Raw genomic sequence first — 13782 nt, 5'->3', positions numbered from 1 at the left:
TTTAGATTTTGGCAGAACATATGGCACACACTTACTTAGCAAATTTTGTTACTTTATTCAGATATTTTATTTATATTAGCACAGTCTGCCAGAATTATAAGAATCTAACATAAAATAAAGATTCTTCCCATTATCACATTTAGGATACTCCTCTATTACTTCCTTTCCTTTCTCAAGTCAGTTTTTATTCTGTTCAAGATTCCTATGAAGTGCTTATTTTTAAATTAATTTTTTAAGTAAAAAAGTTGCACTGAAATTTCAATTCCTTTGGTTTATGCTAAGAATGGTAGAAAAGTATGCAAAAATAATTGCCTTTTGGGAAGAAAGTACCTTTGAAAACTGAGCTAGGACACCAAAAATCTTTGTCACTGTAATGATATTAAGGAGCAACATAGAGAGTAGATTATATAATTTATTTCAACAAAAATTTAATGAATCTTTGCTAGTTACCACAGGCTTTGCCAAAGTTGAGGCTATAAACATTAATAAAGCCAAGTTTCTCTTCTAGAAGCATTGCATATATCAGAGAAATAAACACAAATTATAAAACAACGTGAGGGGCATGTATACAATGTATGGTATTACAGACAAAGAAGTAGCTGATTTTGCCCACGGGGGAGAGGGAATCAATAAAAGCTAAAAAGAAGGGATTGCCAGGAGAGTGATCTGGTGTATGCAACCAAAAATAGAAGTAGAGTCTCTTTATCCACCTGTTCCCACTGGCCTGACATAGAGGAATCAAGCAAAAGTCAAAACCCCTATTTGGCTTAAGTATTTTCCAAAACTTTTAAAAACTGTGCATACAATTATCTTGTCTTCTATGAAAAATAAGCTCCACAAGATCAAGGAGCTTGATATGGTTTGGCTCTATGTCTCCACCCAAATCTCAAGTTGAATTGTGATCCCAAGTGTTGAAAGTGGGGCCTGGTGGGAGGTGATTGTATCATGGGGGCAGATTTCCTCCTTGCTGTTCTCATGATAGTAAGTGAGTCCTCATGAGATCTAGTTGTTTAAAAGTGTGTGGCACTTTCTCTCTCTCTCTCTGTCTCTGTCTGTCCCTCTCTCCCAGTCTCTTCCCCTACCTCCCTCCTGCTCCACCATGGTAAGCCGTGCTTGCTTCCTGTTCACCCCTTCACCTTCTGCCATGATTTTAAGTTTCCTGAGGCCTTCCAGCCATGCTTCCTGTACAGCCTGTGGAACTGTAAGTCAATTAAATCTCTTTTCTTCATAAATTACCCAGTCTCAGGTTATTTATAGCAGTGTGAGAATGGACTAATACAAGGAGGATCTTATCTTTTGAGATAATGATGAAGTTATGTAGAAAGCTGCCGCCATTCAGAACGCTGAAGTTGGCCTGACAATAGAAATAAATTTTAGGGACAAAATTCTGAGTAATTGAAATATACGTCTAATGAAAGCCCAAGGTACTTGAATTAGTTGGTACTAGATATTGTAAAGCTTTTGTTGAACTTGCTTACAAATTCTAAGAAAGTTCTTTACCTTTTTTTAGGACACCTTTATGAAAGTAGCTCCACCAACAGGCTCCACATAAAAGGAAGATCTTGCAATACTGTTTGTGGATGTAGTTTCCTAAGCAACCTCTTTGTTTATTGTAGACCTTAATCTTCATGCCATTCTCCTACCACTCCAGTTACTGACCTTGGTGTTTGCACCTTCTGCTCAATGTAGGTTCTTAACTCCCTTAGGTCATGATCTCCTAACTATATCTTTTCTCTGTCTGACCCCAATATCCTGATTCCTAGAATCTTCTGCCCATATGCCATCTCCATGGTTAGCCCCGGCTAATCTCTATTAGCATTGCCAGAGGGACTTCAGCAGTTTCAGATTATAACAAGCTTCTTATCTGTTCACTATTTTATCTAGCCCTAGTATTCCAACAGAGATTCAACAATGACAAAGTATATGAGGAAGTGAGCCCAGGATACCTGCTCCAAAATATAAAGGCTCCCTAATGTTTAAGAATGAATGGTTCTATAACACTCTCATCCACTGAAGACAGCGTTTCTCCATCTTAAAGTCCTATGTAATTCATATAAAGCCCAGACCACTTTGTGACCCTGTCTCAGCAGAGTGTCACATTAAAAAAACGTTAGAAAAAAAGAAAAAAAAAAAAAAAAACGTTAGTCCAGCAGCCAAAATAGCTGAAAGCAATGTAAAGTTTTAGTCTGGCTTCTCAAAAAAAAAAAAAGAAAGAAAGAAAAAACAAAAAACAAAATCTTATTTGGGAAATAAGAGATTAAATCACACACAGTAAAATCTTTTTAAAAGTTTTTTTCTCTCCCTTTCCCTTTCTCACTTTCTCTGTCTCACACACACACATACACACAAATGCACACACACACACGCACATATTTGCACACACACACATACACACATAACTGCCTGGAAAGACAAGACTTTTCTTTGTCTCTCCCTAAAAATTCTCCTTCCAAGCCCCAACTCAAAAAAATCTTGCTTCCTATGTTCTTCCCTACCTTGCCTTTTAAATCTACTATTCTCTTTCATTATTAATTTTCTGATCTTCCTATGTAAATCCAACAAGCCTCTCTGGCTTCTCTATTTTTGTTTATTTGTTACACACACACACACACACACACACACACACACAGCTAGGTAGTAGCTGCCTGAAAGGACAGGACAGAGGCTCTTTTCTCTTTAAGATGTGTGGGAGCTAGAGAGGCTGTAAAAATGCATCATTAGCATTGCCTCACATGTAGATTTTCCTCCTCAGCAGCTGGTGCTTCTCCCATGCTGTCACTTCCGTAATGTATATTCCACTGAACGTTTTAAAAGCTAAGTTACCGACGAGTAAAGAAATCATGGAGAATAGAAGCAAATGCAAAGTAGCAAGTGAGTTAGCAGGATACCGTGGCCCTGATGAGTTAAGATGCTGCATACTAGTAGCCAGAATCTTAGCAAGTTTTAAGTCCCAGGTTGACTGGGCACCCTGTAGCCTCCAAATCCAGGTTAAACACCCTCTTCCTCATGATCTGTCATATCCACCTGTTCATTATGGATCATAACAGGATCTCCACAGCGATCTGAACTTAAAGTCAGTATTGGATTATCTGGGATTCTGCATGGCAACCATTATCACTTCTTCTTTGACCTAGATCTCCCATTACCTTTCTTGAGCTCTTCCTTTTTCTCTACACTCTGATTTTTAAGCCTTTACTAGCTGACTTACCTCAGAGAGTTCATGTCTCGGTTGTCAGGGAAGCATTATAGCCTGTTTCAATGCACACTTCCAAGTACTACTTTCCTTTTTCTTATACTTTGCTCCTATTTCTCTAAACTACTTCTAACTGCCACTTTCCACACTCTGTGGCCTTTTGTCTACAAATATTCCAGAAAGCCCCTGATTAATCTATCCAAAATAGCTGCATGGCTAAAACTCCATTCATATCAGGTTGGCTCCTGTCTCATAAAGTCTAGAGAATGGTCAGAACCTTATATATTTCAGGAAATTAGTTTACACCAGAGCATACTGGAAAAGAAACTATACAAGGACTTCATGATGGATATCAAACTCACCATTGATAAGCTGCAGGGAATCAGGATCTGGATTCAAGGAAGAGTTCCCCAGCAAAAAATTCTGCTGCAATGTCTCAGCAATATAATCTCTGAAGTTACTGATTGTATAAACAACAGTGGGTTTATCGTCCAGTTCCACAAGGCCATGGTTTTCCACCTTGTTGGAGTGAAGGCTAATGAGGTCCCAGGTGGTATTGCTGATGGCCTCACCATTGAAGGTAACTGCATAGTAAACATCTACGCCACTATGGATGGAAAGAGAGAACAGATTAGGTTCAGCTAAGGAAGCACAAAGAAAGGAGCACTGAACCCATGAAGAACAAACATTGGATCTAGAGGGGGAGTCTCAAAGAGCATGGATTCCATCACTTTTCTCTGAAAACCCTGGACAACCTTTTGCCATCCTCTCCTCCTTCCCAGAGAATGAGGGGTCATAGCTCTAAGAATAGGGAAAAGAATTCTAAGGAGGCCACAGAGGCAACCCTGCAGGATGATCTGAGCATCTTCTTCCCCTATTTCTCACTTCTCCTTTCCTCTTTCAAAGGCAAGTCCTCTCTCTTCACTGTGAGCCTACTTCCTTCTTTTCCTATTAGCATTTTCCCCCTAATTTTTAAAAACAGTCTTTCTAATTCCTCCTCACAATGCAAAATCCTCTCACATCACTTCATTATTGTTATTAGATGAATTATGTACTGAAACATAGTTATTTATTGTGGTAGGAAAATTATGAAAAACTTGGTACTAAAGCAAATTGATGATTATTTTCCTTTAAAATGTTGTGCTGGAGTATTTTCTAATATGACAGTTCTTTCAGGAGACATACTTTTGTTTGATAACCTAGACAAATTACAGTTCTATAAAGTTTAAGACTAAATTGTAAAAAACTATTATGAAGTAATTTTTTTCTTGGCCTGGTAGGAAAAATATCTCTAAAGTTATATTTTTACCACCCTCCAGGGCATTAACCAATTTTGTATGTAACTTAGTAATCTGTTCCCAATTAACTATATGAATTTCTCTTTTTCAGATACTCTAGAAACAAGCTCTCTCTCTCTCTCTTTTTAAAGCTAACTCCCTCATTAATGAATTACGTAAAACCTCAACAAGTACTAACAAACAGCACTTGTCTGGGAATTAGGCTTTTTCTCCATCAACCTTTCCACAAGCAAAAAAGAGGAGACTTCTTGGAACACAGGACAGAAAGACAGAAAATAAATAAGTATGAGTTGATGTGTTGACATTTTCTTAACTAGTCTTTTGGAGAAATAACATCAGAATATAAAATTTTAAACCAAATAAAAATAGTCTTCCAGACTCCAACTCAGACTTCTCTAACTAAAAGCTAACAGTTTGTAAGTGCTGATAATGTGATAGGTATTTTACATGCTTTATCTCATTTAATTTTCATAATAACCTGATGAAAGATATTTTAGCTTCAGAATATTGTTGAGGAAACAAGCCCTTAGAGCAGTTAAAAGACTTCCTTTAGATTTCTTAAGATGTAATATGTGGCAGAGTCATAATTTCAACACAGATCTGTCCAACTCCAGCCCGTACATTCTGAACTAGTATGCTACCCTCTCAGTAGCTTCAATTAAACTATTACCCAAAAAAGTAATTATGAGGACAGCTCAATACCAGTCATCACTCTGGCTTCCAGCCAGTCTCTGCAGCACATCCATCATAGGCAGTAAGAACCCAGCAAGTCACACCAAGATCCCTCCAGAGGAAAGGAGAATACTACCTTCCAAGAGACAAACCACTCAAGACAGACGTGCAGTAAAAGTAATTCACCACTTTCAGACATTCCACAGCAGCAAACTATTCTCAAAACAAAGCATAAAAATAAATTAATGAAAAATTGAATAAAATTTAAAATAATGTGCTTCTTCCTCTGAACTTATATATTCTCATCTATTTCTTTATTTTAGCCTCGTTGTTTTGTACAAAGATTTTGTTCACAGTGACGGTGTCTCAGTCTCTCCTTGAGTTTCTATCCCCAGTGCTCAGCTTGGTACCTAGCACAGAGAGGTACCCCATACCTACTAGATGAACAGAAATATATACTTGTCTGAAGGTAGAAAGAAAACCGCAGCACAATCAAGGTATTTACATATCTAAAGGAAAGTATCAACATAATAAGGATGATATCATAGAGTCTAGGAAAAAAGAAATTAGTCAGCTAATTTATGTTACTAGTTAGTGGAAAGCTTCTGACCAGTATATTGGGAGTTCCTTGTGAAATAGATCCCTAGATTGGAGATGGCTACAATAAGCTATCATGGCTAGATGATACTGGCTGTTGAGATCATCCAACTTCCTCTTTTTGATTTCAAGCTTGTAAAAGAAACTTTTGATTATAACTCCCTACAGATTTTCTTATGAGGAAAGAATGCATGAGCCAGTCAATGCTATAATAGTTGATTAGTCTGTTGGCACATATATTTCTCATTTTTAAATAGATCAACGGGCATCCTAGAGAATTCATTGTCTTTTATGGTTTGGTAAGCATGAATGGTCTCAAGAGACTTCTTCCTGGGAGCACTGGTCTGGACCTGGCCTGGCCTACATGGCACAGATCACACACCCTGGACTGCAGGGAAAGCCATAAACATGACACTCCCACCTGCCATACAAGGAAACAGCCAGGCCTCTTTGATGTTCCTGTCTTACTCTGAGTGACTTCAATACTGTTTTCCTCCCAGATATAATAGGATACCTCTTCTAATGCAGTGGTTCAGGGCTCTTAAAAGTAGTAAGTGAGCACTTTGACACCCTGATGCTCTAAGTAGTAAGAACATCTGCTTCTCTGTAGAACTTTCCTCAATCCTCTAAGCAATTAAAGTATTTCAATTTTGCACATCTGAGTATGTTGATTCATAGGTAATTCCCAATGTTATTTATAAAGAAATCAATTCAGCAAAATATGCTAAAATATCAAATGATGGTTCCAAGATAGAATAAAACAATAAGAGGGTCACCTACTGATCAGAACTCACCACACCATATTCCCCCTTGCTCTTTATGAGCCTTCAGTCATTCTGATAGACTGGCAGACCATAGGCACCTGCTCTGGTTCTGGATCTTTGCACATATATTTCCTTCTCTCTCCAATTCCTGTTATTACCTCCCAGCCATTATATCTTCCACATACACATGTACACACACATACAGATACCTTCTTCACCTGGCTATTTCTATTTTACTTCAGCTTAGCTGTCATCTCCCAGGGAAACTTCTTTTTAACATGAAGACATGGTTGGTGCTCATGTTGTATCTCCTCACCAACTATATAGGCACAGTTACTTTTTGGCTCTATGTCCCCAGCATCTAGCACAATGCCTGGCCCATAGCAGTTCAATACATACTTGTGAAAATAATGAAGAAACAAATGGTCAATTTTGTTCCCTAATGAAGGCAGATAAGACAATTGAATTTATGCCACTTAAACAACAGTACATGATATGCCTGACTTAATCTGAAGCATCTTCAGACTCTAAATATAACAGAGCAATTTTTAACCCTAAATAACATTCATATTAGCTTCATATATTTGTATCTTCTGGTTAATCATTTTAGAGACATTGTTTCCTGGCCACAGCCCAGCTCTGTGAGGATGTGCATGCTCTTCCAAGTCTTAGCGTGATGGACCATATCTACTCTCCATAAAGGTGAGTTTCTTTTTCGGATTTTTGCACAACCTATTAAACTTACTTCTAGTGTAAACATGAGTCTAAGATAAAAAACTATAAGAAAAAAAAGAAGGAGGAGGAAAGGCTATGTCAGTTAGCACTTCAGCTGGTTCTTAGGCTATGCAGAAAATCAGACAAGGAGAGTCAAGCATTTACTGGGAGCCTACCATATGCCTTGCATGACTTTTAAATATAATAGGGAAAAGATCAAGAGAAATGTTCCTGGATCAAGAAAGCTATGCAAATCAGGCAGTCTGGAATAGATTACTGGTGTTACTCTTTATTGGCAAAATATTTGCCTCTCAATGTTTCCACTGGACATCTAAATATAATACTTCTATTATAATCTACCTTGTCTAGTACAGATAAGTTCATTAAAGAAGATAAAATGCCTCAGAGAGATGTTATAATTTGTTACCATGTTTTTGTTCTGGAAAGGGAACTCAAATAAGCGCTTGAGATACCAGAAAACCATCTATTTTGAAGGCCAAGAACATCAGTGACTCAGAACAGACCGAGTTCTGGCATAGTAATGGGGTACAAATATATCTCAGGATGAGGTACAGAATAAAAGAAAACCAAGAGGCCAAGGAAATACATGAGAAGCAGAATACACATTGGTAGATAAAATAGTATGTGACTGAGGAAAGCTGTGCTGACTCTCCATACTCAGCAATTCCAAGTTAACTAACCACCACTGGATCATCATCTTTCATCTTTTGAACTGGACTCATGCAGCTGCTATACAGAGGAGAGTTTCTGTGTCTGACAGCTATTTCCAAAGACATCAATCATGTGGAAGTGAAGTTTACCCTTTCTTATTTTCTCTCCTCAGATGCCTTGACTGTTTGATGCATATATTTTTTTAAAAATTAAAAATAGTGTTATCACATTTCATCAAGATCAACCAAAATAAGGATATTTTGGAGAAACTCTTCTTTTATAGCTTCTTCTAGGAAGAAGATACATACTGAAAAAGCCTGAAGCTAAATATATAAATTGGGTATACCAGATGGATATATTGTTGATTCACTTCAAATATGTACTACTAAATTAACATAATGAGTACATATTTCCAAAGACATCAATCATGTAGGGGTGAAGTTTACCCTTTCTTATTCTCTCCCCTCAGATGCCCTGATTGGTTGTTTGATGCATATATATCTTAAAAATTAAAAATAGTGCTATCACATTTCATCAAGATCAACCAAAATAAGGATATTTGGGAGAAACTCAGACATCTCTTCTTTTATAGCTTCTTTTAGGAAGAAGATACATACTGAAAAAGCCTGAAGCTAAATATATAAATTGGGTATACCAGATGGATACGTTGTTGATTCACTTCAAATGCATACTACTAAATTAAAATAATGAGTACATTTTAAAAGAGGTACAGAGCAAATAAAAAAACTTTATGTGCATATAAATGCTTAAAAAGAGAGAGAGAGGGAGAGAAACAGTATGTTATATATCTCATAGACTATTTCTGTGCTATACATTCATTTATACACAGCTCAGAATATAAGTACACCCAAAAGTTACAAATAAATTTTATCAGCTGGTTAATTTCTGACAATGCTGCATAATTTTGAAAACTGTACCTAGGTTAGCAATTCTGGGTGACATCAGTAATATGGCTGACTAGAGACACCTGGTACTCATCCCCACACTACAAGAAAGGATCAAAGCAACCACAAAAATAAACAATGAGAGAAGAAATAAGGAACAAAGAATATACAAAACAACTAGAAAACAAACAACAAAATGACAGAAGTTCTCTACTGTGAATTATAACCTTGAAATTAAATAGGTTAAATTCCCCACTTAAAATATATAGACTGGCTGAAAGGATAACCAAAAAAAAAAAGACAAACTATATGCTGCCGACAAGAAACTTACATGACCTATAAAGACATATAAAGATCTAGAGTGAAGGGATAGAAACATATATCCCATACAAACAGAAACCAAAAGCAAGTGGGAGTAACCATGCTCAGACAAAACAGACTTCAAGTCCAAAGTTGAAAAAAGAGACAAAGAAGGACACTGTATAATAATAAAGGAATCCATTCAGGAAGAAAACATAACAATTATAAATATACCTGCACCCAAAATGGAGCACCAAGACATATAAAGCAACTATGATTAGATCTAAATGGAGAGACAGACCCCAATACAATAACAGTTGAGGACTTCAACACCCCATTATCTCCCTAGAACAAATCATCTAGAAGGAAAAATCAACAAAGGAACACCAGATTTAAACTGCACCACAGACTAAGTGGCCCTCACAGACATTTACAGAACATTTCACTGAACAGATGCACAGCTGCAGAATACACACTGTTTTCATCAGCACATGGAATATTTTCCATGACTGACCATATGTTAGGACACAGAACAAGTCTCAAAAATTTTTTTATCAAAATTATATCAAGTATCTTATCTGACCACAACGGAATTATACTAGAAATCAAAACAAGAGACAAATTTAAAACTATACAAATAAAGGAAAGTTAAACAATATGCTCCTAAATGATCAATGGGTGAAGAAATTTAAAATAAAAACAAAATATTCCTTGTAACAAATGAAAATAGAAACACAACATACCAAAACCTGTGGGACACAGCAAAAGCAGTAGTAAGAGGCAAGTTTATAGCAATAAATGTCTACATCAAACAACTAAAAAGATTTCAAATAAAAAACAACTTAACAATGCATCTCAAAGAACTAGAAAAGCAAAAACAAACCAAACCAAAAAATTAGTAGCAAGAAAGAAATAATAAAGATCAGAGCAGAAATAAAAGACACGGAGACCAAAATAAATATACAAAAGATTAACAAAACAGTTGATTTTTTGAAAAGATAAAAATCAATAAACCATTAGCTAGACTAATGGTCTATAGCATTCTACCATTACTCAAAGCAATCTACAGATTCAAAAAAAAAAGAGAGGACCCAAATAAATAAAATCAGAAACGAAAAAGGAGACATCACATCAAATACCACAGAAATGGAAAGAGACTACTATGAATAACCATATGCCAATACATTTGAAAACCTAGTGGAAATAAATTCCTGAACACATATAACCTACCAAAATTGAACCAAAAAGAAACTGAGCAAACCAACAACAAGTAACAAGATTAAATCAGTAACAAAAAGTCTACTGAAAAAGAAAAGTCCAGGACTGGATTGCTTCACCACTGAATTCTACTGAACCTTTAAAGAAGAATGAATACCAATTCTTCTGAAATTATTCAAAAAAATTAAAGCAGAAAAATTTAATTATTCCAAAACGAGGCACATACCTGACAAAAATTGAAAACTACAGGGCAAAATCCCTGATGAACACAGATGTAAAAATCCTCAACAAAATATTAGCAAATCAAATCCAATAGCCCCTCAAAAAGATAACACACCATGACCAAGTAGGATTTATCCCAGGAATGCAAGGATTGTTCAACATATGCAAATCAATAAGGATGATATATCACATCAGCAGAATGAAGTATAAAAACCATATGATCATCATAATGATGCAGAAAAACTATTTAATAAAATTCAACATGCCTTCATGATTAAAACCCTCAAAAAATTAGGTAGAGGAAAAGCACCTCAATACAATAAAGTCCACTTATGAAAATGCCACAGCTAACATCATACTGCATGGGGAAAAGTTGGAAGCATTTCCTCTAAGAACTGGAACAAGGCAAGAATGCCCACTTTTACCACTCCTGTTCAACATAGTACCAGAAGTCCTAGCCAGAGCAATCAAGCAAAAGAAATAAATAAAAGGCATACAAATTGGAAAAGAGGAAGTCAAATTATCCCTGTTTGCTGATCATGTGATCTTACACTGAGAAAAACCCAAAGACTCCATTAAAAAAAACTCCTAGATTTGATGAATGAATTTAGTAAGGTTGCAGGATACAAAATCAACTTACAAAAATCCAGTGGCATTCCTATACACAAGTAACAATCTAGCTGAGAAAAAAAAGGCAATCCCATTTATAATAGCTACAAGAAAAATAAAATACATAAAAATAAATTTAACCAAGCAGGTAAAAGACCTCTGCAAGAAAAACTACAAAACACTGATGAAAGAAATTGAAAGGGATACAAAAAAATGGAAAAACATCTCATTCTCCTGGATCAGAAGAATTAAAATTGTTACAATGACCATACTACCTGAAGCAATCTACAGATTTGAAGCAATTCTTACCAAAATACCAATGACATTCTTCACAGAAATAGAAAAAAAGTCTTAAAATTTGTATGGAACCACAAAAGACCCCAGATAGCCAAAGCAATCCTGAGAAAAAATAACAAAGCTGATGATATGTATCATACTACTAGACTTCAAATATAGTACAAAGCTGTAGTCATCAAAACAGCCTGGTACTAGCAATAAAAACAGGCACACGGATCAATGGAACAGAATAGAGAATCCAGAAATCAATCCATGTCTACAAGCAATTGATTTTTGGCAAAAGTGTCAAGAACATATACTGCAGGAAGGACACTCTCTTCAATGAATGGTGCTGGGAAAACTGGATATCCATATGCAGAAGAATGAAACTAGACCCCTCAGTTCTCACTCTATACAAAAAAATCCACTCAAAATGGATCAAAGACCTAAATGTCAGACTTGAAAAACTATTAAATACTAGAAGAAAACATTGGGGAAACACTTCAGGACATTGGTCTTGAAAAAGATTTTATGAATAAGACCTCAGAGGCATAGGCAACAAAAGCAAAAATAAACAAATGGAATTATATTAAACTAAAAAGCTTCTGCACAGCAAAGGAAACAATCAACAGAGTGAAAAGGTAACCCGCAGTACGAGAGAAAATATTTGCAAACTATTTATCTGACATGGGCTCAATATCCAGAATATAGAAGAAACTCAAATATCTCCACAGCAAAATAACAAACAATCCAATTTAAAAATGTGCAAATGATCTGAATAAACATTTCTCAAAAGAAAACATAGAAATGGCCAAAAAATATATTTTAAAATGCTCAACATTTTCATCAACAGGGATATGCAAATCAAAACCAAAATGAAGTATCATCTCATGCCAGTTAGGATAGCTATTATCAAAAAGACAAAAAATAGCAAATGCTAGTGAGGATCCAGAGAAAAGGGGACTCTTACATACTTCTGATGGGAATGTAAACTTGTATAGCCACTATTGAAAACAATATGAAGGTTCCTCAGAAAACTACAAATGGAACTACCATATGATCTAGCAATCCCACTACTGGGCATTTATCCAAAGGAAAGGAAATTAGTATATCAAAGAGATATCCACACACCCATGTTTATTTATTTCAGCACTACTCACAACAGCCAAGATATGGGGTCAAGCTGGGTGTCCAACAACAGATGAATGAATGAAGAAAATGTGGTATACATATGCAACCTAGTAGTTTAACTTCCAAATGCATTTTAAAACATTTTTTCCTTTCTCCTTTCTTCCCAGTCTCAAGTTGCAACCTTGAAACAAACTGTAGGAGCCTTTTCCCCCTTAGTTTTAAAATATAGCCCTGAAACATACTTTGAAACTTAATTCCCTCCTACCATCTCCCACCATGTACTCCTTTACCCCATGCACATTTATTAAACTGCATGCTTATATCTAATTATATGCTTATTTAGAAGTTCCAGGGGCTAATCTTGAGACAGACCAAGCATGGAGACCCAGTTGCAAAATTCCAGAGATTATCTCAAGACAGTTAGTCAACAACCCAGCCATTGTTGAGATGATGCCAGCTGTGCTCCTGTGGACCATGGCTTGAGACAACCACTGGAACAAGACATGCAGACCTTGTACCCAGCACCCCTCCTGCATGCCTCCCATTCCAAGTTTCCCTTTTTAATCCCCTCTTCCCAGCCTGAAGTTTGAATCATTTCTGGAGGTTAAGCTGGCCGCTTCCCCCACTGCTAGCTCTGGAAATAAAGTCACTTTCCTTTCACTGCACATTGTCCTTGTTACTGGCTTTGCAAGCAGTGAGCAGCCAAGCCTCCACTCAGTTACACATACACAATGGAATACTATTCAGCCATAAAAAGAAGGAAATCCTGTGATTCACAGCAACACGCATGGACTGGAGGACATTATGTTAAGTGAAATAAGCCAAGAACATAAAATTAAACAGCCTGTGAGCTAAATCCAGCATACTACCCAAGAGTTACTGAATTTTACATTTTTTAATAGTTGAAAAAAATCAAAAAAAGAACAATATTTTGTGACATGTGAAAATTATATAAAATTCAATGTCCATAAAGTGAAACACAGCAAAGCTCATTAGTTTACAATATATTGTCTATGTCTACTTTTACCTGATAGTGGCAGAATTGAGTAGTTGCAACAGAGACTATATGGCCTACAAAGCTTAAATTATTGGCTACCTGACTCTTAATAGAAAAGTTTGACAAACCCTGATCTGAAAAAGTCAGACAGTGATATTGGAAGTGATATAAGATTTGAGTTATGCTCCCCTGGACCTACGGCCTGCCATATTTA

The 13782-nt window shown here is 36.2% G+C and overlaps 1 protein-coding gene and 1 long non-coding RNA gene across 2 annotated transcripts in view; one reads left to right on the top strand and one right to left on the bottom strand.

The window, feature by feature from the left end:
* IMPG2 (interphotoreceptor matrix proteoglycan 2) overlaps positions 1–13782 on the bottom strand; it is a 98798-nt gene that overhangs the window by 29765 nt on the left and 55251 nt on the right. The window contains exon 10 of the mRNA XM_002813343.6: positions 3556–3800. Coding sequence (XP_002813389.4) covers positions 3556–3800 — 245 coding nt within the window. The remainder of the gene's footprint in view (positions 1–3555; positions 3801–13782) is intronic.
* LOC129058493 (uncharacterized) lies at positions 4488–13235 on the top strand. Its single transcript, XR_008523625.2, has 4 exons — positions 4488–4774; positions 5487–5660; positions 7135–7226; positions 12915–13235. It is a non-coding gene; the product is annotated as an uncharacterized LOC129058493 (long non-coding RNA).

This window comes from Pongo abelii, chromosome 2 (genome assembly GCF_028885655.2).
Source record: "Pongo abelii isolate AG06213 chromosome 2, NHGRI_mPonAbe1-v2.0_pri, whole genome shotgun sequence".
NCBI classification, from domain to species: Eukaryota; Metazoa; Chordata; class Mammalia; order Primates; family Hominidae; genus Pongo; species Pongo abelii.
This window is presented reverse-complemented; position numbering and strand designations above follow the sequence as displayed.